Source organism: Grus americana, chromosome Z (genome assembly GCF_028858705.1).
Source record: "Grus americana isolate bGruAme1 chromosome Z, bGruAme1.mat, whole genome shotgun sequence".
Lineage (NCBI taxonomy): Eukaryota > Metazoa > Chordata > Aves > Gruiformes > Gruidae > Grus > Grus americana.
In genome coordinates this window covers 55,072,397-55,099,434 of record NC_072891.1, presented here as the reverse complement: position 1 = coordinate 55,099,434, position 27,038 = coordinate 55,072,397, and the positions used below count along the sequence as shown (strand labels likewise).

The 27,038-nt window shown below is 43.8% G+C and overlaps 1 protein-coding gene across 2 annotated transcripts; it reads left to right on the top strand.

The window, feature by feature from the left end:
- Positions 1 to 5,395: 5,395 nt before the first annotated feature.
- LPL (lipoprotein lipase) lies at positions 5,396 to 23,014 on the top strand. Of its 2 annotated transcripts, none has more exons than XM_054809557.1 (10): positions 5,396 to 5,671; positions 12,523 to 12,686; positions 12,821 to 13,000; positions 13,623 to 13,734; positions 15,634 to 15,867; positions 16,091 to 16,333; positions 17,466 to 17,586; positions 18,401 to 18,583; positions 19,757 to 19,861; positions 20,819 to 23,014. In XM_054809557.1, exons 1-10 carry the CDS (start codon positions 5,590 to 5,592, stop codon positions 20,862 to 20,864), a joined length of 1,470 nt encoding a protein of 489 aa, XP_054665532.1. In that variant the 5' UTR covers positions 5,396 to 5,589; the 3' UTR covers positions 20,865 to 23,014. The 2 variants fall into 2 exon arrangements, with proteins under 2 accessions (XP_054665532.1, XP_054665531.1); XM_054809556.1 differs by having other exon boundaries at positions 5,403 to 5,671; positions 12,520 to 12,686.
- The last annotated feature ends 4,024 nt before the right edge of the window (positions 23,015 to 27,038 follow it).

Sequence of the window (27,038 nt, the reverse complement as noted above, 5' to 3'; positions counted from 1 at the left end):
TTGTAGTTTGAAGGCAGATCACTAACTGAGTTCAAGCTTTGCTCAAAATCTTTTAAAACTCCAGGAGACCTAAAAATTGGTGCACATAGAAGTTAGGAGCACAGAATCACTGCAGGATCCCTCAGTAGTTCCTGGAGGCACTGCACGAGTGTGCTTTGACTGCAGGCAGGCTGAACTGTCCTTTGGGAGTACGCCCCTCACTCCACGAGTGCTTGGGTTGGATGTTCACAGCAGCAGTGCTGGGCCAGGAGGGAGGTTTTACTTACCAGTTGCGAAATCCCAGAGTGGCAATGCTAACTCAGCCTAAACTTTAAATGAAAATTAAAACAAATCCCCTTTGGGATGAGATAGAAATGTCAGCCCAAGGAGGAATCTGTTCTCAGTAAGTTGCGAGCGAGCAAAGGAGATACAAGTTGGAATTCAGCCTTGGCTGCACCACACACCATCTGTCAGCCTTGCAGAGGAAAATAAAGGAAAAGCAGAGAGCGTGCAATTATCCTCTCCCTCACTGGAGAGCCCAGAGGCCAGAGAAGTGGCTTCTCTTTCCTGATACATTTCTTGAGATGGAAATGACACATTCATTTTCCCACACTGGCGATGCCACACATTGCTCTCTCACCCTACTCGCTCTCCCCTTGGCAAAGAAGGATGCAGACTACCAGGCTGGGACCTCAGTGAGAAGGCTCTGTTCCCCTGGGTAGAGAGATGACTTTAGCAAATTGCAGGAGAAGAACAAGAAAGAGCAGGGGACACTGAAGTCTCTCCACCAGCCACCCTGCTGGCAAGATGCAGGAGCTTGCTCCTGCCCCTATGGGCATCCAAGGATGGCCTGGGACTGAGCGCTTTCAGTCAGGCAAGAGCTCTTCTCTCTCCTTCCCCCTCCTGCCCTTGCACATTTTCGTAACCTTGCAAAAGTTTCAGACAACGTCATCTTTAACCTACTGCAGGCAGGGCTTGGGAACCATGTGAGGAACAACAAGGAGGACCGTATTTGATCAGCACACCAGCCCCATGGCCAATGAGTGGGTAGCTGGACTACACTCCCCTACCCGCCACCCCAAAAGAGGTGCAGGAATGTCTCTCCCTGGCATTGCATTTTGAAAGATGTGTCTGGCGAGACAGCTAGCTGACTTTGGCAGGCACTACCAGTAGCGTGATAATTAATTAAAGCACAGTTTAGAAAACTGTAGTGCAAGCTTACTCCGGAGCCAGATCCACAGCTCACTAGCAGAGCAGAGCATCCTGCTCTAGCCCGTATCTCTTTATTTGAAGGAGTAGGCAGCTTGCATTTTGCACTGAAAATAAGAGAGTGGGATGAAGAGGAATGAATCCGTGTGCTAATCAGTGAGAGAGGACCTTGTCTGCAAGATAAGGCCTGGGAACAGAACAGCAAGTCATACCACAGCAATAGAAAGGGTAAACAAGGCAAGACAGCTAAAAGCTATTTTACGCAAGGAGGATCCCCTCCTCCTGTTGCCCGTGCGGCACTGAAGACTGAAGGAGCCTCTCTGCAAAACAGAAAAGTGAGCACGAGGAACAGGTGCTCTGTCTATGGCAGTCAGAGGTGCAGCTGCTGCACAGCTCCCCTTGCCCCACATATTTCTGTGCCTTCAGCTGAGCTCCTCCAGGTACCAACAACAGTGAAGTTGCATGGATTGTGTTCCTAAACAGACAGGTGGTTCCTGCTGTCACCTTTCCCACCGCTGCACATTTAGGGAGATTCAAGATAACCATGACGCACAGACTTTCCTGACCCCGTAGCTCTCACCTGCCTGCATGCCTGCCCATCACTGGGCTGCCCCCACCCCTACTGATGGGTTCCTGCCTCCCACGCTCACTGCCTGTGTGGAAAGGCAGGCAATACTGTGCCACAAAAAGGGCTTGCAGGTCAGTGTTGGTAGGACAGGCTTGCCGTGGGTCACCCTCAAGCCACTGAGAGTGTATCAAAGAGGCTCAGCCCAGGACAAGAGGACCGCCATTACATGTGAAACTGTTGCTGTAGCTCAAAGAGTCATTACAAACACAGGCAGGGAAGAGTCATTTTTCATCTCCAAAGTGGGTTTTCATTAAAAATAGCTGGTTTTCACAAAAAGAGATTTAAAAAAATATTTCATTGATATCTTTGAGCAAACTTAAAGTAGGAGAAAGAGATTCCTTTTTTGTTTGTTTGAACTTACTACCACAGAAATCACCTGGAAGTTCACTCTGACTTTTTGGATTTAAGTTTACTTTTCCTCGGGGGGGGGGGACTGGGGGAGAAGGAGAAAATTTAAATATTTATAAGTAGAAAAAAAGACTTCTTTTGAAAGACTTGCATTTCCTAGTCAGAAGGAGAGCAGAACATGGTTTTTGCTTGTTTCTAAGCAGATACTTTTGTTGGAAGACCTCTCATCCTGGAAGACCTCTCATCCTCAGCTGTCAAATCTTTTATATGACTAGAATTAAAGCATAACAGGAATTTTCAAAATTGGTGTTGGTCTCTCTCTCTCTCTTCCCCTCCTCCCCTTTTGCTCTGTGTTTCAAGTTCTCTTTGGAGCATTGCTGTGGAAATTAAATTTTGGGGGTTGATTCTCTTAGTGCTTTCTGTTCTGTGAGGCCAGTAATTTTACTCAGGGTTTAGCACAGCTGCACCATACAAACCAATGCTGCCCACATTGTGTTGGAGACACTTGTGGGCTTATTTCGACTTTAACCTTCCACATGGTCTGTGGGTGCAAGTACCAGCATAGTTACGCAACTCCTGTCTCCATTCCTCCAGACTTCCCCCCCATCCCCCACCACTTGTTAGAAATAATGTATTTTAGCTCTCACTATATTACCTTCCACCCACTTTGGAATCCCTGAGTACTATAAATCAGGCTCTGTTTTACAGATGGAGCTTTGCTCTCTCCTATAGGATTATGTATTTTACAGAGGAAGCAAAACTCAAATCCAGTTAATGGTTGCACTGAAGCACATTGAGTTGATGCCATGAAGTTTCTTCTCCATCCAATCATGATTATCTGCAATGGAAAGAAAGTTTTTAAATGGTGGAAAATGTTCTGTGTCAGACTGGTGCAACTGCACATTACTTAGTGTTCAGGGACACATTCTGCCTTCATGAAGTCCCATCTATTTAAGATTATTTTGCAGCTGGGTTTACAACAGATTTAGGGAACTTGTTCAAGATCCAAGAAATCAGAATTACCCCCTGCCGCCCCCCCCCCCCCACTGCTGTCTTTCAGAACTTGAAAGTTTTCTTTCAGTGTTTTGTTTTTAATTTTCCTTCTTTAAGGTGGAGACTTTGCATAACTCTTTCAGATTTTGTCTTAAAATGAGGCATGAGAAGGAACAAAAAATTACACAAACAAGCATTTTCAGTGTAACAGATTAGATTTTATTCTGAGTAGTTTGTAAATCTGCTGTCTTGCTATTAATGGGTTTCCCAATCTGTATTGGGAATGAACTGAGAGCCTGATTACAGCCGGTGGGTTAGCAGAGGTTAGTGGGTACCAGCAGTCCACTCAGGGCTGGCTGGCCAAGTATTACATGCTTAATCTGATCCTATCAGCAGTTAAAACTGCACTAGTTGTCTTCCCATAGGCATACTGAACATAAAATTTTTGCTGCAGTAGCCATGGATGCAGCTGTGCAAAACACGGGGTCTTCATGCTGTTTTGCTCTGATTGGGTTGGTAGCATCACCTGTGATTAAGGCGGCCCAACAGTCTCCATTAGAGCAGCTTGCTTTAAATTGTTTGTTCATTTAGTTTGCCAAGTGTTGCCTGCAGGGACTGGAATTTTCTAGGAAGGATGTCTGAACCTAGATAGAGTCAGGCTGATTTCTAGGGGGGAAATTACACTATAGAGTTTCAACTAAATTAGATCAAGAGAAAACACATTGTTTAGTCCACACTTGAAGGGGCGGGGGGTGGAGGAAGACACGAGAAAATTCTTGCTATTGTTTTGATGATAGGGTCTCAAATACTGGTCAGAGGATATGCTCGACACTTAACATATTGCAGTGCAAACCATGTTTTCCCCTGCTCACACCACTACTATCCTCTGGTGCAGAAGGCTGGTCTCCTTACCTGCAGCCTCCTCAGCCTCCTACCCTCTGCCTCTGACTCCCACCCTCTCCGACTGCATCGTCCACTGCTTTAGCCCCCCTCCCTGACCCTGCTGTCCTGGTTGTCTCAGTTGGAAAGAAAGTCTCAGCATGATCAGTTTGCACCCTCATTAAATTCTTCCAATGCCTTTCGGATATAAATAGGGGCTGGCGGTGGAGGAACTTCAAGTTGTGTCCTGGGGGATATGTATTCTCACATACAGACCTTACTGGTCTTTTAATGGAATCTAACGTTGCAAAGGTGACCCAGTTCTGCTACACTCAAGCAACCTCTTATTGAACAGCCTCGCTAATATGAACCAGGTATATTTTAGTCTCCTCAGGTGCCTGGTCTGAGAAGAATCAGTTACCCTCAAAGTGAATGTCATTTGCTTCACGTTGCAACACCCAGGGAATTCTCCTTCCCTGTAAGCGTCATAAGCTTCTTCATGAAGCTGGGCCTTTGACAACACACAGCACAGTGAAATGAAAACTGGTCTTATTATTAATTTAATATTTCCCTATTACATGTCCTTACATAACTGATCTTTCACCCAGTGGCCACCAACGCAAAGCTGCTTGCAAACCATATTGCTGAGAGAAGGGCAGAGAGAGTTGAAAAGCTCAAGGAGGCAACTTTGCATTTCTCCAGAGTACAGATGCAATCTCCAGTGAATTTATGCTCCAAACTTGTTCCCCCTTGAGTGCTGGCAAAAGAAGGTTTTGGCAATGTTTTTTCAAGGGTACAGCAGAAGGCCCCTTGCAGGCACTGAACTGAAAACGCAGATAGCAATTGGTTCCTAGTGCAAAAACATGGATGATAAGGAAGATCTTATCTGAGGCACACTAGAGCTAGGTCGCTAAAGGCAGGGAGGACCAAGGGGAGGCGGCGGGGCCGCATCCTGGCTGTGCGGGCAGGGTCAGCGAGGCACAACATGGCGGAGAGGGTGCAGAGCTGGGTCAGATGCGGGGGGGGGCCAGGCCCGAGGGCTCAGCGCCGAGGGGTCTACAGACACTGATGCCCGCTGCCTGAGCCCCTGGGTCTCGGCGGTGCCATGCTGGACGGCACCATGCCGAACCGTGCCGAGCCCGGGGCGCTGCAGTCCCTGGGGCCGCGCCTCACCGCGGCCGCCCCGGGGGCCTCGCTGCCCCGAGGCCGGCCAGGGTCGCGGCACCCCCGGGAGCGGCTCGGCCCCCCACCCCGCCCGCCCTCGGACAGCGCTGGCCCCGCCCCGCGGGGCGCGCGCCCAATGGGTGTGGGGGTTCATTTGCATATTTGCATATTGGCGGGGACATAAGTGCCCGGGGAGGGAACGGTGGTGGTGGGGGGTTGGTTTGTCTTTGGTCTGGTGCACTCCGGGGCTGCTGCCAGAGCGGTTTATTGCCTTTGCGTTATTTTTGCGCTACAGTTGTATTTAAAAAAAAAAAACCACCAAAAACTTTTTTTTTCTTTTGCACTGAAACTTTTGTGCCGCGGCAAAGCACAGGGAGAGAGGAGGCGAGATGGGGAGGAAGGCTTTTCTGGCTGCCCTCTGCTTCTGCCTGCGCTGGGTACCTGCTCTCGGCGCTGCTCCGGCCGCCGGCGGTAAGTCCTCGGCCCGGGGAGGGGCCGCTGGGCGGTGCGGGGGGCGGGTAGCCTGGAGTCCGGAGCACGCACGGGGTGGGGGGTGCAGGGGCGCTGCTGGCATCCTGTTGCATTTGGGGGAGGTGTGTGCAGGGAAATGTCGCCTGCATGACGGGGAGGGGAGTTTGCAACTTAGCTTTGCAAGGCTCTCCCAGGGTGCTGGGGATGCTGCGGGACCTGGGTTGCTTGGGGTGGCCTTGGAAGGCGCTGGAGAGCGATGCTGGAGGGGGGGGCTTGATCCTGTTAGGACAGACCCGGAGCCGGTTCCCTACCCGGCACGACGTGCCAGGCTGATGGCATGGGCTGTGGAGGTTTGGGATGTGTTTTTTTCCCCAGGAGCAAGGTGGCTTCTAAGAGTCCCTTGCTGGTTCCTGCAGGGCCAGGGCCCTCTGTTGTGTGTGGGACTCGTCCATCCCATGCGTTCCCAATTTCTTACAGTTCTTGGTCTGAATCGTCTAAGGCAAGGCTGAGTTTCATCAGTGTTGTGATAATGTGTTTGGGTTGTAGTTAATGCCTTTAATGCAGCAGAATCCTTCAGGGAAAAAGTGAACAGAGGGGTATACTCTCACAGTGTCTGTATATACATATATGACTGTACTTACACTTCACCTATTGTACCTGCATTTGTGCATAGGCACCCTCCAGTCTAGAGAAAGTGGAGCATGTGCAAATGTTGACTACTAGATATTTATTGATGCTCTCTTGGTTAATCACAACATGATTACAGCTTTCATGAGCAAAGAGACTAGTTTTAGGAGACTACTACTCAAGCTTCTGTTAGCAGTGCCCTATCACAGTCTTACTTTCTTAGACATTATGTGTGGGATGTTAGTGTATCTTTAAAAGTCCACAGCCTAAAAGAAAATGTGCCTGTAACTCTTAGAGCTGCTGTATGATCCTAAAATGGAATAGGGAAACTGCTGCTTTTTTCACTATGGATGCCTTTATTTCCTTTATGTACAAGGAAGCTGAAGGGAAGAATTCAAACGTAAGAGGATGGGGTGCTAGGGCACAGCCAAAAGAATGTATTCTCGCTTTGAATCTAATCTTGTGCCGTCAGAGGCAATCAAAAGCACTTTTCTTCACAGTATCCAAGTTTCATACAGGAAAATAACTATCGTCCCAGAGCAAGCTTTTATCCCTATAGGAGCTGATTTGCCACATACTTACTAATGGTTACGCTGTTTCTCCTTAGGAACAAGTTAGATGGAAACAGGTTGTGCGATCATCTTAAAACTATCCAAGCCTTCAGTCTTGCACTGTTTCTTGCACACCAAAATAAAAAGATGTTTTGAAACCATGGAAAATACATGATCCAAACCTCAAGGAATCCAGAGTATTTAATAAACAACATAGAAAAAAGATATTCTAGGTGAAGATAACATTGGTGTTCCAGGAAAAGATAAAAACATTACTAGGAATACATTCTGATCTCTATTTTTACCAGTGTAAATCCAGAGTCAGGGGTTACAGCAGATCTACACTGTTGTGTGATGTGAGCTGCTGGCTTTTGCTGTGGTTGTGTTTGGGACAGACCTACCAGGGCAGCTGTGGCATGGCCTTTCCAGAAACAATGCATTTCTGAGAAGGCACAGAGATGAGGCTGTCAGGCATCAGAAGTGTGCTGGAGAATAGCATGAGCAGTAGCACTTTTGGAAGTTTGCTGGAATCTCTTCTGTGCAGGAAATACTTGCATGGTATGGCTTTCTCACGAATCCTTTCCTCCATATTACTGCAAAGTCTGACAGTGATTGCATTTTACTGTCTTGGGCTAATTCCAGATATCCCAGAGGGACTGATGGATGGCAAGAGCTCTGCTGGATTGAGTTACAAGCCTCCCAGCTGCAGCTGAGTAAGGATCTATTTGACAGGGAGTGCTTGGGCAGGGAGCGAGCACCCATGTGCACAGTGCGAGAGCAGCAGTTTGCTCCCATTTTGCCAGCAGCAGGACTTGAGCTGTCAGGTCACAGTGCAGCATCTGAACTTGGGCACAGCTGCTTTTCAGAGGTGTTGCTCTTGCTGTTCAGTCTGCCTGGGAAGTGAAGGAGGACGTACTCTCAGGGCTCTGCCATTTAGAAAGACATAAATAAACTTGAAGTTGTAATTTCTTTTACAAGTTAAACAGTAACCTGATTTACAGGGCAGGTTTCATGGGACTGCAACACAGTAGTCCGCTTTCAGTTTATAGTGTAGATCAAATTAAACTATAACAATTTCTGTGATACAGCCCCTTTATTACAGCTGACCATGAGTTTGCTTCAGATCTCAGTTAGGAATTCAAAATGACTGACTGATGGATGATCCTGATGCTGGTTATCAGCTGAGTCATTACAGTTAACTCTAGCTGGTTATGTAAACGTTTGACGTTACGTGCAGATATTTGCTGCTGTGTGTGTGGACATGTCTGTGGGCTTGAGTTTACACAGTCTACCAGTATAATTTCTAATGATCTTTGCACCTAGCTAATAGTATTTCCATTTCTGTGTACATAACGCTAGGAAATTGCTGTTTATCAAATATTCCCTTTTTAAAACCATAGTTCAGGTGCACTGATTCTGGCAAATGCACTGTTACCATATTTGGCATCCTGTGTCTGATGTGGGCAGTTTTAACTTCTGATTAATGTTCCAGATGCTGTTAACTTCCTCAACTCACATTCTCCACCCAGCTGACCAGTGATAAACAGTTTTCTTCATCACAATCAGTTGCCAGGTTGCCTTGGACTTCCCATGAAGGAAACTTGAAGCTGACTTCTCTTGATTTGTGTGGAAACTTGTATTTGTACTGTGTCAGAATGCTTAAATTCAGTGGGATGCTTTCAAAAGTGATAGGAGTGGAGTTTCACAAATTGCAAAGTCAGTGTCACAAGGTTTAAACAGGAAAATGAAACTACTGACCTTTCCCAGCTTCTAGGCTTCTTTTGCACTTTCTTCTGCGTTCTAGGATATATCTATCTATACCTTGACATACAGGACAGCTTTTTAAAATTACACCAACTGAGATTATGTAAATGGAGGTGTAAGAAAAGTGTCAGAAAGTTTGCAAAGCATGATAAAATGATGGAGTTCAGCAATGTAGCCTGTAGGCTGTTAGAAAAGCTAGCTCGGGTCTGAAATTAGTGGCTTAATTCATAATTCCATTCCCTTTCCCAGTTCCTTAAATAATCCCTTTGTAGGTTACCTTGTCAACTGTAAGCACAGAGCAGTAGCCAGTAAACTTTTTTTTTGTAACAGGGGCTTGTATTTGCAAGTGTGTGGCTGGAAGCTTTTGCAATACGGAGCACACGCCTTATGCCTCTGCTGAACTAAGCCTGGGAAAGTGTGATTTTTAGCAAAAGCATGGATTTTTTGTCTACACATTTTTACCTCCAGGTCTGCTTCTCTTCAAGGCCTTGTTTAGAAATGGACTTGCATTCTTATCACTAAAAACTACTTCAGTGTCTCAGTATGGATGCACATAAATTTCTCTTACATAATATAGATATAGAAATTAGATATAAACCTGATGCAAATTCAGGTAATTTCTATCCATCATTCAGAAGCTTGCTGAAGACTCCACATTTCTGGGATTTCCCTAGTTTAATTTAGGTTAAAACATATCATTAACTAACCTGTGGTGAGTGTGTATATTGACTGTCTGCAATTCTTTGGCTTTGTGTAAGGGGGTAAGAATTTTTGTAAGGCCGTAAGAATGAGACCCAACTGTTTGACTAGCTCAGTTAGGACATGATTCAAGGAGACTTCTCACTTTAAATCTATGAGGAAGAGGTCTGTGACAAAAGTATATGTATGACAAAGTTTGGTTCTGAATAATTTTTTTAATAGACCAAGATACTTTGAGGTACAACAGTAGAAGTAGGAAATGCTAGTTTTCTGAAGTGATATGCTTTGTAGCTTCTCTCCTGCAGTTTTAAAGCTTCATACATATAGATGTAAGTATGTGTATTGAGTGTGTACGTACTATTATGTACCTCTGTATTGTATTTGTAAAACTTAATGTGCAGAAGGTGAGAGGTGAGGTGCTACTGCAGCGTGTGTGCAGCACAACATGAGGTGCAGGCAAGTTACCTTATGCTCTAAGCCATACAGAATTTGTAAAGCCAAGCTCAGGCAACTTTTGAGGATAGGCTCTTAATGAGCATGTCATTAAGAAGTCTGTAACAAACCCCACCACACGCACTTCCCTCATCCAGAGGGTATCTTGCTGCTGGGAACTGACCATGTATGGACATTAGACAACGCAACACTTTTTGTGAGCATAGAAGATGCTAACAATAATTTCTTCTGACTTTCTAATGCCTCATACAGCATAGCTAAATGAGCAGAGTGGCCTTCTGCCATTTCTGTAACTTGTGGGCTGTTGCTTTGCAGCTACTGCTTTCCTGATGGTGACTGCATCTCAGTGCTCTTATGCCCTTAAATCCCACCCAAAGATTTTTAGACTGAAACACAGAAGTATTTGTGAATCACTTTGCACATCTTCAGTGGCAGGTGCCACTGTACTGCAATCTTGTTAAGTTTGGTGCACTTTTCTAAGTGCACCTTTACATATGGTACTCTTAGAATTGTAAATTTAATTTATTTCAAGCTTATTTCCAAAAGAGATGCAGTCTGAACTTATATGCAAATTCTAGCATGTGTTTGTAATTGAAAGCACACTACAAGACAGGATATCAATTTAATTTAGGTTTTTTGATGATTATCAGATAGGTTTAATTCAGAAGGGAAATGATATCTTAGTATGAAAGGAAGCACTATTAACTAGTGAGCAGGTGGACTATTCCTGTTTGCCTTCCTGTGTTGGGCAGGAATATACATAATTAAAAGTCCTTGCATTGTATGCCTTGCAATTGAAAGCTATTCTTGGTCCTTTCAAGGTTCTACGGATTCACTGCTGAGTGAAAAGTTATAGTTGATTTTTAACCAATCAGCCTTTGGGACTCTTTCTAGCTAAAAAGTAAATAGTGTAAGTCTAAAGATTTGTTTCAGAAGTGGGTTTTTGTACTCTTTCAGTTTGTGAGAAAGTTTTGAATGTGCAAAAACATAAGAAAGGGGCAACTTCTGCAAAAGATTAGCTTTTGGTTAGTTTGGTAAATTTTCTTTTCAGTAGGTAAAGTCTTATATTCACCACTGTGTGAATACTTTCACTGGTTTGGAGAAAGGTGTTTTTCATAAACTTTATCCCTTCTTTAGGGGGGAGGAGGCAGGAAGGGGGCCCTCAGTGTAATTATCCTGGATTAGCTAGCCAGCCTAGAGCAGTCAAGGTCAAACCCTAAAGCTGAGTGCTGCCTCTGTTCAGTGAACAGTTCTCGTTACTCCCCTGCAAGTGCTTTGCTTTCAGTGGGCGAGAAGTCCTGATGAACTTGGGCAATGGTAAGCCGCTGAATGTGGATGACGGCAGTCTCTCTGAAGTTTGTACAGGAGCAGACTTTATGCAGCTACCTGGGGGCTGAGTGAGGTCAGACATAAGTCAGTGCCTTGCTGAGTGTTGTAGCTTCAATGAGAAGACCAGAAAAACTAAATTTTAGGGGAAAAAAACCTGAATAGTTCATTATTTATTGCCTGAGTGATGCAGCACAACTTCACGGAGAAATACAAATCTACCAGTTATCATAAAAAACCTCTTCTGCAATGGGGAAAAAGAGGGGGAGTGGAAATGTGGTTTGCATGTCTGGCATGAGGTCCTCATCATGTCCCTCTGTGTTCCTTGTGGTGGCTTGGAGCCACTCATTAATGGACTTTGAGGAGTTTGTGAAAGCTTAGTGGTCATGATGCCAGGAAACAACACTGAGCAGGACAGAGTTGGCCTGAATTCAGCTGCACTTGAAAAACAGGCAACCAGTATTTGCTAAATGCAAGTTGCCAAAGTAGGGCCTAGTTTTCAAAAAGCACTGGAGTTTAAGGCCACATTTAAGGTGCTTAAGCATTGAATCAGATGTAAAAAGAGGAGACATTTAAGTTTCTTCTCAAAGGACATAGTCAGCATGAAGCCTGAAGTTGCTTCTCTTCCTTGGCAGGAACAAAAGGAAAACTTATGTTTTGAAGCTGGAGTGATCTTTTAAGGCCATCACATGCTTTGTTACTGCCCCCCTGCCCCCACCCCAATTCAAAATAGCTTCGGGCAGAGGAAGATATTTTTTCCCTGCAGTATTGCTTATAAGATGATCTGAAAAAATACTGCCTTCGAAATACCAGGCTTTTGCTTTGCTAGTTCAAGTTAGTTAATGGGCATCTGATCTTCTCACCTGCTGTTTTTCTTTGTTGGTAAGTTAAAACTAGCACTTTGTAAAATAGTGGTGATTTTGCAGCTCTTACTTTAATACACTGCAACTGCTGGGTGCTATAAAGAGCTTTGTTAGGCAGTGATTATTGAAGAGATGTGGAAGGATGGACCACTAAAGTATGTAATAGTATGGTAGAAATTTGCTACTTTTCTGCATGTACTGTCTATGACTGTCCTGTGCAGTTTTCTGTACTCTTCTAGTAATTCACAGGTTTTCTGTTAATAATGGAATGAGGAAAATACTGGCTCCTAAGAGGAATTCCTACCTGTCTGACAGCTGGCCAGCTTTTCACTGTTTTTGCAGGACCTTGGAGGGGGGAGCAATTTTCACCCTTTGATTTCTTCTTTACATGGCCGTTGTGGTGCAAAAGGAGTGCTGTAGGAAATGAAAAACACATGTCCCATTTCTTGACTGTTCCTGGTATCTCTCCAACTTTGTACCTGTGATTCGTCCAACAGTTTGTACCTGAACCGTTTGCTCTAATACTCCTAAAACACTGCTGTATGTTTCCTGTGCTCTTGCATAGCAGAAGCTGAGACCAATTTTGAGGGAATTGAGAGCAAGTTTTCCTTACGGACACCTGCAGAGCCTGATGAGGACGTCTGCTACCTGGTTCCTGGGCAGGTGAACAGCCTGGCACAGTGCAACTTCAACCATACCAGTAAAACCTTTGTGGTGATCCATGGGTGGACGGTAAGAAGGAAGGGGAGTGAATCTCCCTTTTAACCACACTCCTGATAAACTGTGCTAGATACATCAGCTGAAGTGTCTATACACTGCAGATAATATTAAGAAATCTCCTTTTTTAATTCAAAAAACACCAACAGGTGACAGGAATGTATGAAAGTTGGGTCCCAAAGCTGGTGGATGCTCTATACAAGAGAGAACCTGACTCAAATGTCATAGTGGTGGACTGGCTAATTCGAGCTCAGCAGCACTACCCAGTGTCTGCTGCATACACTAAGCTGGTGGGAAAGGACGTTGCTCTGTTTATTGACTGGATGGAGGTAAGACATGTAGTCAGATGTCTCACATTTTACATATAATATCCTAGGACTCAAACCAGCAATGATGCAGCTGTGTTAATCATCTCCTATTGGTTAGATGGAGCTAAGTTGTTGCAAACACTAATCTTGCTGGAATGGTGAAATGCCGTCTTTAGTTTAATAGTCGTCTCTTACACAAGGAGGCCTTTTATAGTACTTTCCAGAAACTTCACCTTGTGGTCTGTGGAGCTCTGTGGGTCCACAGTATTTCTGAAGGCTCTGTGAAAAGTAGCTATGAAAGACAGGTTGCTATATATTATATTGCAGCCAGCCCTTGGGAAACAGAAGTCTGCCCTACCTTTGGGAAGTAGGAGATCCAGAAACTGGGGGGGAGGGCATGTGTGTGGCTGAAAGCTTTTGATATAATACATAGCCCTGTGTTCTGTCCTTCATTCTGTATTCCTCTCTGCTTAGAATTTTGCCTTCAGTTAGTCAACTCAGGCAACCTAAATTATGTTAATTGTATTTAGTGTTTTTTATTATTCATGGCTCAAAGAGAAATCCCAGTGTTTACAAAACATTTTCCTTTTCTGATGTTTTCCCATTTGACCTCAAACTTTAAACAAATCACTGTCTTCTGCAGGAGCAATTCAATTATCCCCTCAATAATGTCCACTTGCTGGGGTACAGTCTAGGAGCTCATGCTGCTGGGATCGCTGGGAGCCTGACCAAGAAGAAGGTGAACAGAATTACTGGTAAGAACGCCTGTGGCTGTAGGGCAGAGTCCTGTCTCTTCCATGCTGAAATATTACGTTTCCCTGGAAAATCACCAGAATAATGGTTGCTTGTTGGCAGTACTTAGGTTGTGTGTTCATTCTTTATTGAATCAGCAGGGCTAATATTTCTGTAGTAGAACTGGAAAAAGTTCAGAAGAGAACAACAGAGGTGGTGGGTGGGATCTGCTTCTGCACAATAAAAAAGTGAGTAGGCAGGGATTAACTGGGTGTGAAAAGACTAGTTGTGGGGAATGTGTTTGAGACTGGCCAAATCCATGGCTTGGAGAAGGTCACAGTAAGTCGTGCAGCATGAGAACTTCAGCTGGTTGTCTTCATCCAAGTAGTCATCCCCTGACCTGGTGGTAGCCATTCAAAAAGAACAGGAGGTAGATACTCCTGCAGTGGGTCTAGTACCTGCAGAGCTCTTTGCCATGCGATGCTGCAGAAGCAAGAAGTTTATACGGGCTCAGAGGGAGACTGGACAGATAATTAGAAGAGATCCACTAAAAAAAAAGAGATCTACTAAAAAAACCCCTTATCTTAACAGGCTCAAGTAATATTCTAGGCTGAAAATAATACTGGGAGAGTTTTGGGAAGGGGAGGGAGGTATAGATGTGCTTGCTCTGTTCCTATGCATGCTTAGATGTCTGCTTAGGGTGATTTTTGGAGGCTGAGAAGTGTACTAGGTGAAGAGTGCGCAGCTGCTCTGGAGCTGGTTTACAGCCCAGCACCTGGAGAGCTGAGCCCCTAGCATTGATCTCAGTGACAAAGGAAATACCAACATCAATAAATGAGGCTAAGAAAATCTCTGGTGTCTTTGCTGTTGAGAGCGCTTGGGAGCAGCATTCAAATGAGAGCCTAGCTCCCTTCCACCTGAGCCTGGCTGTGATCCTAGATCCACAGGTATGCTGGGGGGGGGGGGGTGGGATAGGCAGCAGTCACATCAGGAAAGGCTGACTCCTGAGAGGTGGCAGATTAAAATAAGGAGGTCAAAGCAGTAGTCCCTCTACTCTTCCTTTCTCTCAGCTGCAGCTTTTTTGCTTTCATTGAGGCTACCAAATCAAATACCAGTGGCCCTCTGTTATGCCCTCATGGTTGCCCTTGGTGCCCAGGATGAACCTTTCTCTGGGAAGGCAGTGTTACCTTTGAGCACAGGGAGTGATGGGATGTGGTCCCTGAAGTCCTAACAGCAGAGGGGGAGGCAGCTCAGACTGGGTGAGGCTCACCAGGGGTGGGCATCCCAGGTGCCTGTCCCCAGCTGAGGGGTGCAGAAAAGACATGTCCCTTCAGCTCTGCCTTCAGCCATCTCTCACGTAGTGGTCTGGATTCAAGAGATAGTACTTGTTCATTGGCAGAATAGTTCTGGGTGTGTTTGATGTCAGTGTTGCTGCAGCTTGACAGTTTACCATAATAATTCCCTTCCCCTTATGCACGTAGACAGTGGAGCTCTCGTTTGTTTCCTACTTGTTCCCCTGGCAAGGATTTAGCAGCAAGACATTTTCCACACTTCAAACGCTTCAGATAGAAAATTTACAATTCCTCTGTTTTTTGACAAGAGAGGAAGACATTGAGAAAATATTTACTAGCTTTTCTTCCATCCACTGGAAGCTACAGCTGTGAAGAAGTTATCTGGGCTTCTTTACATATGTTTACATACACCTTTCTTTTTAAACAGTGACAGCATTTCAAAGTAGTGTGTTTGAGTCTCCTGTATAAATGAATCCTACTTAAATGATCCCACTGTAATGTCTGCAGTGACACCAGCACCATATGCAATACTCCAGCCCAATGTGGTAGCTGAGTGTGGCATTTATTATTGCTGTCAGTGTCTGTGGCAGACAATAATCTCAGTTTTTCTTTGTGGTTTGCCCCATAAAGGGCTAGATCCAGCGGGTCCTACCTTTGAGTATGCTGATGCTATCACCCGCCTCTCCCCGGATGATGCTGACTTTGTGGATGTCCTCCATACCTACACTCGAGGCTCTCCAGACCGCAGCATTGGGATTCAGAAGCCTGTTGGACACATTGATATTTACCCTAATGGGGGAGGTTTCCAGCCAGGTTGTAACCTGGGAGAGGCACTCCGTCTGATTGCTGAAAAAGGCTTTGGAGGTGAGGTGGCTCTGCAACAAACAGTATAACATCCAAAGGGAAATCTTCAATAGCCTGCAGGTTTCCTGCAAGCAAATACCTGAGAGGCACAGGAACTTGTTAAGTGCTTTTTAAAGTCACCCTATAAAGCTCAGCTCTTGCATAGTGGATTATGCATTGCTTAGGGGTTTATATCAGTATATGCACGTGTGTGTACATATTACATGTTTTCTTTTATTTCAAGATGTGGATCAGCTGGTGAAATGCTCTCATGAACGATCCATCCACCTATTCATTGACTCCCTCCTCTATGAAGAAAAGCCCAGCATGGCCTACCGCTGCAACACAAAGGAGGCCTTTGAGAAGGGTCTCTGCTTGAGCTGCCGGAAGAACCGCTGCAACAATTTGGGTTACAAGGTCAACAGAGTGAGAACGAAGAGAAACACCAAAATGTACCTGAAGACCCGTGCTCAGATGCCCTATAAGGGTAGGTCCTGCTTGCTTACCGGTGAGCAAGACTGGTACTTTTTCTCAGCTGTGTGTCAGGGTGGGTGCGTGCTGCCTATGAAAATATTGCTGCTTTGGTGTCTGTGTTTAGCAGGGGTGAAGCTTGCCTGCAGCTTGCCATTAAGCACAAGCTAAAGTGCAGTCTCAGAAAAACAGTGCCATCTTTCTCAAGGTGTGGAGGTGGAGGGTAAAATACAAAAAGGAAGGTATCTTGTAATAAATTTCTAAGTAGCAAAATCAGGGAGACACAGTCTGCGGCCTGGTCACTTGGAACAACTGAGTCTTTCAATTCTCTTCCAGTACTTTTTTTACCCAAATGAATTTTTCCTACTGCTGGGAAAATAATCAGCAGAGTTCAGCCTGATGAGCAACTACTTCAAAGATGTACAACCATCAGACTTGTGCCTTTCATAGTGCCTTTGCCAGAAGAGCACCAGCCCTTGTTAAAATATCACAGCACTTCTTGATTCCTGTTGCCACAGTGGTAGATCTGAGAAGGACATTGTGAGAACGAACTGGAAGTCTTTCAGCTGGGGAAATAGCTTCTGAGTTGGATTTTACTACTTTAATTTTTTTTTTCTCCATAGCTTTGACAATGCCACATGGTATGCTCATTGTATACACTGTGTGATGGACCAGCAATCGGAGGGCACATTCCTGCAGTGTTAGAACAGCTGCAGGACTAGTGTTTTGTTGGCATTTGGTGCTTAATCTGCAGTGTCAGGGGATTGAATTTTTTTCACCAAGGCTCCTGTTTGAGGAGGGCACAGCTCACTTGTTCCAAGTCAATGATGGCAAGTCTAACGGGTCTGTAACAGGTTTGAAGGCAATATTGCAGACTCTGCAGTTAATATAGTGGCAGTCAACTGAAATGCAGAGTTTAGCTGCAAGAACTGCAAAGGTGTTTAACTGTGATTCCCTTCCACCCTGATCTTTACCTCCTTACAAAAATAGTTTCCTGGATACCTGCAGGGAACTAGGCTCCTCAGTTTAGTTGGCACATTCCAGCCTAGGATTTGCATGGGGGGGGGTTTGGGTGGTTTTGTCACCAGCAGTCTCTTTAGAGGTTGAGTTTTTTGCCTAATGGCCCTTTTTCTTTTGTGTTCTTCCAGTCTTTCATTACCAGGTCAAAATCCATTTCTTTGGAAAGACTAATACGACCAAGACAAACCAGCCATTCCTTATTTCTCTCTATGGCACTCTAGATGAGAGTGAGAACATTGCTTTCACACTGTGAGTAGCTACAGAAACAACTGCAATGTACTGTTGAGTCTGCCTAAATCTGTTAAAGTTCCCGCTGAAAAACTTGTTCTGGCTCCAGCTACAGAAATCTTACAGATCCAGACTCTGCTTTTGCCCTTGATCAAGGGGATGCATCCACTGCTGAAGCTAATGATCTAAGCTCTATAGGAGCTGTTCTTGATAAGAGATCTGAAATATGGAAGTGTGAAGTCTGACCTATGGCTCAGCCTAATAAGAATTTTTCTAGTGTGGCAAGTTTTTTGTTTTCAGTATCTTTATGTCATGTTCCAGCTGTGTTAAAGCTCCTTAAAAGCAGATTGCAGCCTGGAGTTAATTGTCTGATGGATCTGAAGGCCTCAGTGCAGAGGCTGAGGGAGACATGATATTTGCTTCCACAGCTCTGCAAATAAACAGAAATCTGTACTTACATCCCTGCACCTGGGCTGGCAGGGAATGGGGCTGGAAAGCACCAAAGTCTGTTTTCTGCTCCAAGGAACCTCAACTGGTCCTGGCTGGTGCTTGTCTGGCTTCTCTGAGAGCCACCAGCACTGGAGAAGACACCCCTTGCCTGGCAGTCTGTCCTAGGGTTTTACCAGCTTTGCTGCAGGAAGCTTTTCCTTGTGCCTCTACCAAAGCTTAAGGTGGTGTTTTCTGGGGTTTTTTTGTGTGTTATTCCATCCATCAGAACTATGGAGAAGGTTGCTTCCTTCTCTGAAGTATGTAAAGTCCTTGTTCTATGGCTTCCCTTAATTTTCTTTGTCCAACAGTTCTCTTTGTTTCTTTTTCCTTATCCCCCTCCCCACAGGCCTGAAGTCTCCTCAAACAAGACCTTCTCCTTCCTGATTTACACAGAAGTGGACATTGGTGACCTGCTTATGCTGAAGCTGCAGTGGGAAAAAGATACCTTCTTCAGCTGGTCAGACTGGTGGACTCCTTTTACATTTGACATCCAGAGAGTCAGAGTGAAGTCAGGAGAAACTCAGAAAAAGTAACTTGTTTTGGTTGTTATAACCTATATTAGTTTTAATTGATATGGTTTCATGAATCCAGTTATCTTGCAGAGCAGGACAAAATATGGAAAGCTGTTACAAATGGGTGCAGCACAGATAACTGAGGCTCCAGTGGCACTAAACTGGCATTTATGTCAGCCAGGTTAATTTGTTTGCTTCCACTGGGATCTGCAATCTGTAGTTTTACTCCCACATAACTGATTTACATACTGCTGTCTCATGTGTCTCAGGTAGTTATAATATACAGGAGAGGATCTCCATGAACCAGCATCTCTGATTGTATTTGCAGCTCCTCTCCTTTTTTCTCTTGCTGCACACTTGCATGGGTTTTCTTGCAAAGAACATGCTTAGAAGGAAATTTTTAGAAACCCTTTCAAAAATGCATTTGCACAAGAAATTATTGCTTTATTAAGATGGATTTCCTTTGGAGTTGGGAATACCTGAATGGTGGGTGAAAACTGAAACACATGACTGTTGCAGAACATTGCTAATGCATGATTATTAAGACAGCAAAGCCTGAACAGAACTGCTTTGACCTGAATCTTTTGAAATACTCATATTCACTAGATATGAGATCTGTTAGAAGAAAATGGACCCAGAACAGAGTATGTATGTCATATGCACAGTATTGTAAATAATATGTTCCTCCTTTGAATAAGCAAGGCCGTCACTTTATCAGAGAACAGTTATCAGAGCTGAACAAATACAGGGGCAGGGAAAGTACTGATAAGTAGAAAAGCAACTACTCAGGTTTGCAGGAATTGGCAACCTACTTTGTTTGCAAACATTTGAGGGAGTAAGGCTTTCTTCCAAGATCATTCACCTGACCAAACTCACACAAGGACTGCTGTAAATAAAGATCCAAGAGACTGAGATAGAACTTCTGCTCTCTTAGACACAAGGAGATTTTATGCAAAGGACCAGCAAATGTTGTGGCTACAGTTTGAGGTCTATGCATGATGCATTTACCAGTTTTCTTGCAGTGGTTTTTTGTCACAGAATTCTCTTTTAAAAATAATTTTATCACAGGCTTGTAAGGTAGTAGTGCCACACGTGACAAAGCTTAAGAATGCTTCCAAGCACTTTTCCTCTTCCTTTGCTTAGAGAGATGTATGGCTCAGTCAGATGATCATCTGATATTTGTTCCACAGGGTGGTGTTCTGTTCTCGAGATGGCACCTCACGTCTCAGTAAGGGAGAAGAGGCCGCAATATTTGTGAAATGCTTGGAGCAGCCTGTCCACAGGAAGAGAGGAGGGTATGAGTGATAACTATTGTTTTGGTGTTGGGGGAAACTGAGTGGTAGCAGGAGGATTTAAAACTTCCTGATTTGACTTGTGCACTGGTATTTTCAAGGGTTCAGAAGCATCATAACTCAGACTAACCTGAGGTTTGGTTATGGCAGCTTTGGCAGCTTAAAAACCTGTAATTTAATTCTCTCCTAACCGTCACCTTGTGTGGTTGTTAACATGTCTGAAAAATAACTACAAGTCACTGCCTTTCACATTCACACGGTGGCCAAATGACTGTTAGAGGTTTACAGACAAAGCACTAACACAAAGGAAAGCGTGCCTCTATCTAAAGATGCCCTACATTTACCCTTAATTGGAGAACATCCATACTGAGTCAGTCCAGAGCCCGCCCTCCCTCACTGGCCAGCAGCAGATTCAGAAGCTGGTACAGAAACTGAGCAGATGTATGCAGGTGTTCTCCCTGGCACACTGCTTTTTGCTGGCAACTGCCAGGTGAGTGACTTTCTGAGATTTGCATCTCTGATTTGGATGAGAGATTGAGTATTTTGTGTTTAATAGCCCTTGGTGCACTGCAGTTTTTTGATCAATAATTGTTCTGACCCAAAGTAAACTTTCAAATACGGGGCCAGATTTATTTGGACTTTATCCACTAAAGTTTGAGCTGGAGAAGTAGTTATATTTATTTTAGTGCAATAGCTGTGTGTGAAAGGTCTCATGGGGACACTTCTAGACTAGAGATCTAGTTCTGCATAAGTAGGCACGTGTGTGACCTTCACTCCAGGGCAATGACCTGCATGTGTATTTGACATGTGTAAAATCAAGCAGCAGCCAGGAAAAGCCCAAGCACATAATTCATTTTCCTATTAAGTAGTAGCTTTTAATCTTAAGTCTCAAAAATAAGTCAAAATGGAATAAGTATCTTACATTTTTCCTCCTCACCTTATCTGTCTTCCCCCCACCAGTGCCAAGAAAGTCTCTAAAGAAAATTCTGCTCTTGAATCTGCTTAAGTGACAAGAATGAAGATTTTCCACACCAGGGAGGAGGAGACTGTATTAATCCCTGTGGACTGGATATTCAGAACTAAATATATAGAAATATTTATCCGCTGCTGGCTTTTTGCCTGCTATTCCTAGCTATCTTAGGAGACTTCTTGTAAGGAAGTCTCAGCATACAAAGTTACTAACCATAAAGATACATTATCCAAATAGTTAAAAACAAAGAAACCCGCAAAACAACTTACCAAAGGCTTGAGTGCTGGGAAGGAATAAGTAATTTTGCTTAATCATGGTGCCTTGTGACAAGGTTTCTTGACATCAAATCCTCTACAGCAATTTTCTAGTATTTATTGAAAAGAAGCAAAGCCACGTACCTGGCTTTTATTTTTTTTCTCAAGAGTCTTCTGAAACTGGACATGTTTTGTTGTTTTGGTTTTTTTGTTTTTTTTTGTTTTCCTGGCTTGGCTAACTGAATTTTCAGACAGTTCAATGGCTAGAGTTCATTGTCTTAAAGTGTATGTTTAGCAATGAGTAGATTTCTTGTGTGAAAAACCACCTTTGCTGTGTGTATTACTAAAAGGTTAGGGACTGATTTAATATGGGGATGAATTTTCTAGTTTGTAATTATGAATGTGTTTTACTGGGGGTAGATGCCAGTGCTGCTTAGCAATAGGTATGATCTGTTAAGCTCTATACTTCTATGCAGCTTACCCTGGAATAAATAGCAGTTGTAGGAGAAGACAGCAATACCAGTGTCTTCTGCAGACACTAAACTATTCATCTGTGCTTTCATTCCTTGAAAATGAAACCATCTAGCCTCCAACACTGTGAATTAAGGAACTGCAAAGAAATTGAGCTACTAGAAACTACAGGAAACAGATTTTGCTTTTTCCCCACCACTGGATTGCATCCCATATGCCAAAACTGTGACAGTTTCTCTGCTCTTTGACACCAAATGTCAGTCATGCAGCTAAGTGGCTGCTGTATGAGGTCTTCAGTGCAAGCGAATCCACTTGACAGGTGACAAGCATGCTCATGCTTCCCTGTACTAGAATTGTGACTGCAAGTGACCCACCTCAGTTTGTTGCTTGGCTGTAACAGAGTGCTAGATCCTAGGAGCTGCTTGGTCTTCTGACACAAGACAGAATTCAACAAGGAGCAGGAGGTGTGACTGTTAAAAGGAACTTGATTATGTGATGCACAAGAATGAATGCTCTGAATAACACTTGAATTAGGCATGTTGCAAGTTGCCAAAAATAAATATATTGGAGGTATTTTGCTCCCCCTTTAAGTAACAGATAATGTTTCTAGTACTCTAAAAGGTTCGATAGCCCTCTTTTAGCTTTATAAAAGATAAACAAAATACTGGGGAGGCAGAAGGGCTTGAAGGGAGACATTTGGAGAAGTGTAATGTGAGCTATTGATGCTGGATTTTATAGTCTTTTCCTGCATGTGCAAGACAATATGGAGGTGGTAACTTCTCCAGTATCATCCCATCTTGAAAGCAAAACCAACATGTATGCATTTATGTGCACAGTTTGTTTTTTTCCAGCCATGGCTGCTAGTATATTTGGGGATAAAAGTCTTAAACAGTGCAATATGTTGGAATATTAATAACTCTGAAATTGCTCACATTTGACTTCCTAACCCTTAAACTACAGCAGAGATGTGATGAGTCACTGAGGGTGGGGTTGAGTATTGAGCCACTGCATTTGAGACCTCTAAAAATAAATATAATGATTTATTCCCTATAGACTTCACATTTTCTTGCAATTTTCTCTTAAGAGTTAAGTTCTTTGGAAATAAAGTTAACTGAACAGGTGTGCTTTTAACACAACATCAAATACAAACACATACAGAACTTGGATACGAAATAGTGAACGTTCTTGTACATGAGGACACATGATTTAGCTTTGGATGTTATTTATTAGCTGTAAATAAGATATTTATGTGTGTAAAGGTAGTTTGTATATATTGCTAAAGTTGCTGACAGTCTCTACATCAAACAGTTGTGTGGTATTAATCCTGTATATAGCTTTCAGAGATTTTTATCAACAAACCACTGCATTATTTCCTATGTGGCTAATACTTTTTTTTAAAAAGAAAGCTCCTCATTTTGTACAGAATGGAAACCTGTGGTTTTAATAAAATTCTCAAACTGATGCCAAAGTCATTAGCTTCCTTTTGGTGAAACAATCTGCTGTATATCTTTTATGTGAAGCCCACAGCCTTTTATTTGGATTCTGAGGTGAAAAGATGGGGTGAGACTTTTTTAAAAACAAACATTTTTTTTTCCATTTTCTTTTCATAAATACAGAAATTGTGTATCAAGACATCAAGGAATCACTATGTGCCAGCAAGTGTCCCTGTTGCAAGAGAAGTAGCTGGTCACCTGCAGTCTGTGGGTTTTCAAGTTTCATGCCCTTTTAAGAATAGCCCTTATTTCAAAATGCTTATTTCCTCCTTTTTTTTTTTTTTTTTTCCAAATGTCAGAACAATGCTTCTGTTCCTTGCAGAACCAAAATAGAGATGTTCTGACCCTGTGGGTACAGGAAGCAAAGCACCAATCCCTTACCACCACTACTGCTTAAGGGAGGAACAGTGGGGAAAAAAAAATCACTTTGACCCACATGTTGTGAGCACAGATGAGCTCAAGAATGGTTATCACCAGAACAGTTTGTTCTGTGTGATACACAGCAAGGCTCTACCAAGGCTCTTAAAGACAGGTGCCAGACTTAAGGCCATTTGTAGTGACATGCATGTGGGGGACATTATTAGGAGTATTTAGAGTAGCTCTGAGTTGTTTTAGGTGACACTGCTTCCAACACTTTTACTTGGTCAAAGAGGCTGCTCTTTGACAGGAGCAGAGCTTCATTCCTTGTGAGAGCAGAGGGAAGGTCTGGAATGGAAAAGGGATGGGCACAAAGGCAAAGGAGGGATGAAAGAGGGAAGGTAGGGGGTACCCTGGGGGAATGAATAGGAAGACAGGAGGAACCCAATCTGCAGAGAGGGAAGACATGGGGATGCTGGCAGCAGGTGTTCTAAGGCCGCTCTGCTGCTTTCCGTGTGCCAGTGGCTGGATTGGGGGACCGGAAGGACTCCCTACAGTTTTACAAGACAAGGCCTGTGACTGCATCTTCTAAAAGTCTCATGATATTATTACTCTTTTAAAGTCACAGTAACCTGACCACACTAAACACATTATTAGGTAAAGTAGAGAGATATGTTTTGGTGCAGAGACAAGAACCCAGATCTCCCTAGTGAGCCTTCAGAGCCATCCCTGGCCCCACTACTCTTGCATCTTGCTCTGCAGTGCGCAGCCACTTCAGGAAAGGTGATGATTCCTGCTAACTCTGCCAACTGCCTCTGCAGAGGGCTATGCGGGGGATAGAGTGTCCCACAGTTAACCAATGGCTTGAACAGGCAGAAAGAGCCATTCTTGGCTGGAAAGAAAAGATGAAGAAAAGGGTTTCAGCCAATGTACCTGCAACGCAAGGAAGTCCTGACTCAAGTACCTAGTGCCTAGATTTTATTCCTACATATTTCATTCTGATAAATTCTTGGAACTAGCAATGAATACTCTGTCTGTAGGTGTCTCCATACTCAATTAGCAGTTTGGTAGTTAGCTGATTTGACTCCCCTGCTGAAGCACCATATTCTTCACAGGTGCCTGAAATGTGGCACCTGGTTTCACATCCAGGGGCACATGATTTAAACATCAGCTTGGAGGGGGCAAGAATAATAGCTTACCATCTGAAGTCCAAGATCAGTTCCTCTATAAAGGCTGAAAAAGCACCCAATGATTCAGCAGTGAGAAAACTATTCCTCTTTTCATGTCTGTCAATTTCCACAAGCCTTGAAATCATGAAGACCTGTATAAATCCCACACCTTTGTATACCAACACTTTTTTTTCCTTCACAAACTGTGATGACTAGCTATGGAAAATGCTATTCTCCCTTCAGATATATTTGCGTGTCAGCTTTTTTCTGTGTGTTGTGAAAAAAACGCCAGAAGCTTGCTGCTTTGGATGAGCAAGACGTTGCAAATGTATTGTTTCTAAAGCTGGTCAAAACCAGATATTGAAAACAAATTTTCAATAAAAGGGAAGAATTAAAGTAGCTGTATTTTCCTTTTTGTTTAGAGCTGTCAGTGCAGGACATATTCTGACTCTGTCAATCCAAACATAGCAATATTAATATCCTCAGGTCTAAGGGGATCAATCCAACTGCCACCAAGTCATCATTCAGGAAACAAATATCCAGCTTTTCTTGCTGCCTATTTCCAGAAAAGTCTTCTAGTCAAATGCCTTTTGTAGCAGGTCTGGAAAGCCAGCAGTTTACACATGAACAAATAAAGGGATTAGCATTCTCCAGTTACTGAAGGAGAACAAGGAAATGAGAAGAGGAAGGGAAGGGAACCATTTGGCAGAACATCCCATGTAGAGCTTGTCTCAACAATGCTTTTATATCCGTGTGTGGTGCTATCTCTGCTCAGCAATGCTCAGGATGCTTCCCTAAATCATTTCAAGTTAGCTCAGCCAGAACAATGCATCCACATCAGAAAAGCAGATGCTAAACAAGGCCCACTTTGGGTGTAGCAGGTGTTAGCATGTGGGTGCAGTGTATGTCCAATGATGTAATCTCCCAGCCATTCATGTCAGATAAACACCATGTTCTTAATTGTAGGCCCTTCCCGTGGGAAGTAACCTGTTATCGTTAGTCTCGCTTCTCGGAAATGACTCTGGAGTGTCTCTGTTACTGTTCATCACCCCACCACGTTGAACCACTCAGTGAGCAGTAAGACAGCCTGGCTGGCCATGTGTCTGTTCTCAAAAGCGCCAGGAAGTGAGGACATGTCTTGTGTTGCTCCACCTACCAAGGTTTTTTTTACCCACAATTAGCTGTAAACCTGGAATCTTCTAAGTAGTGAAATAAGGACACTCCCAAACAGAGAGGACTGCCAGTGCCAGCTTCACTTCTTCACATGCACAGGCACTCCACAGAAATTAGGAGCAGTAGAAACAGATTCCCATGCTAGAACAGGTTGAAAAGATGCTAAGAATAGCCACACTTTTTCAAAAGAAGTATTAAAAAAAGACTTCAAAAGGTTTCCTTGCCAGGTCCTCAGCCTTTGGTGAGGCCATTGCTTCCTTCCTATAGCATGCTGCATTCAGGAGCTTTTGGGGTTTCCTCCCGCCGCCGGGGATGTTGCTGCTGCACAAGGCTCCCTTAACTCTTGGGATTAAAAACATCTCCAATGGCTGACTCTGGATGTGAGGAGAGGGCTATCAGGCTTGTGCTCCTGATGAAAAGGCCAAGTCTACCCTCATAGTGTGAGGCCTAATCCAAACCCTACTGGGGCTGGGAAAAGTCTTTTTATTGACAATGCAGGCTTTTGAATGCTTTCCTAACACTTGGCATGATAGCCGTTTTAATATGAAAGCACAGCTCAAGCTTTCTTGCCTTTGCTCCTTTTATGCATCATTACCAAACTGAGTGCATGCAATGTCAGGTCATGATCTGCTCAGGCACTAGATTAAATACCAGTTCTGGATGATTTCTCACAAATATTCCCAGCATCTCTTGGCCAGTACAGACTCGCTTATCTATGGGATGCCAGAACAAACAGCATAACTGCAGTGATGTAAATAGCACCCAATTAAATTAAAAAAAAAAAAAAAAGAGAGAGAGAGAAAGATATGATACATAATACCTCATTTAATATTTAGAGGCTCCTGTAAGGAGGGTAGGAGACTAAGACAATCCCAAGCAAACCCCATTCTTTGTCTTGGCTTTCTTGCTGGCAGGCCAGACATTCCCATGGGCAATGGGATCCCCCTCAGGGATGCTCCAATGTAACTCCAGCTCACTTGCTCTGTGTGGCACACTACCCCCATGTGTCAGGTGGTGTGCCCCTTCCAGACCCTTGCTGGGTCTTGCTCTGAAGCCAGGCATGGTGACACTGATTCTTAAATTCCTCACTGCTGCCAAGCTGCAAAATAGCATAGCTAGAGCAAGTGGTTTCTTGATTTGTAGCAGGGAGGTTCAATAGCCAGGACGCTTGACAGAAGTCTAAATTTTGGAGCATTATGTTACATGTCAGCATCGATTTTGAGAGAAATCAAAACCAAACCAAACCAAACCAAAAAAAAATATCCAAAAGAGAGAGCAGAAATGTCTAAGACG

Bases quoted from the DNA above. Each gene is read 5' to 3' on its own strand.
- LPL (XM_054809556.1), top strand. From the start codon at position 5,590: ATGGGGAGGAAGGCTTTTCTGGCTGCCCTCTGCTTCTGCCTGCGCTGG. The intron at 5,672-12,519 runs GTAAGTCCTCGG...GCTCTTGCATAG, and splicing joins CGCTGCTCCGGCCGCCGGCG to CAGAAGCTGAGACCAATTTT. The intron at 19,862-20,818 runs GTATGAGTGATA...TCCCCCCACCAG, and splicing joins GTCCACAGGAAGAGAGGAGG to TGCCAAGAAAGTCTCTAAAG.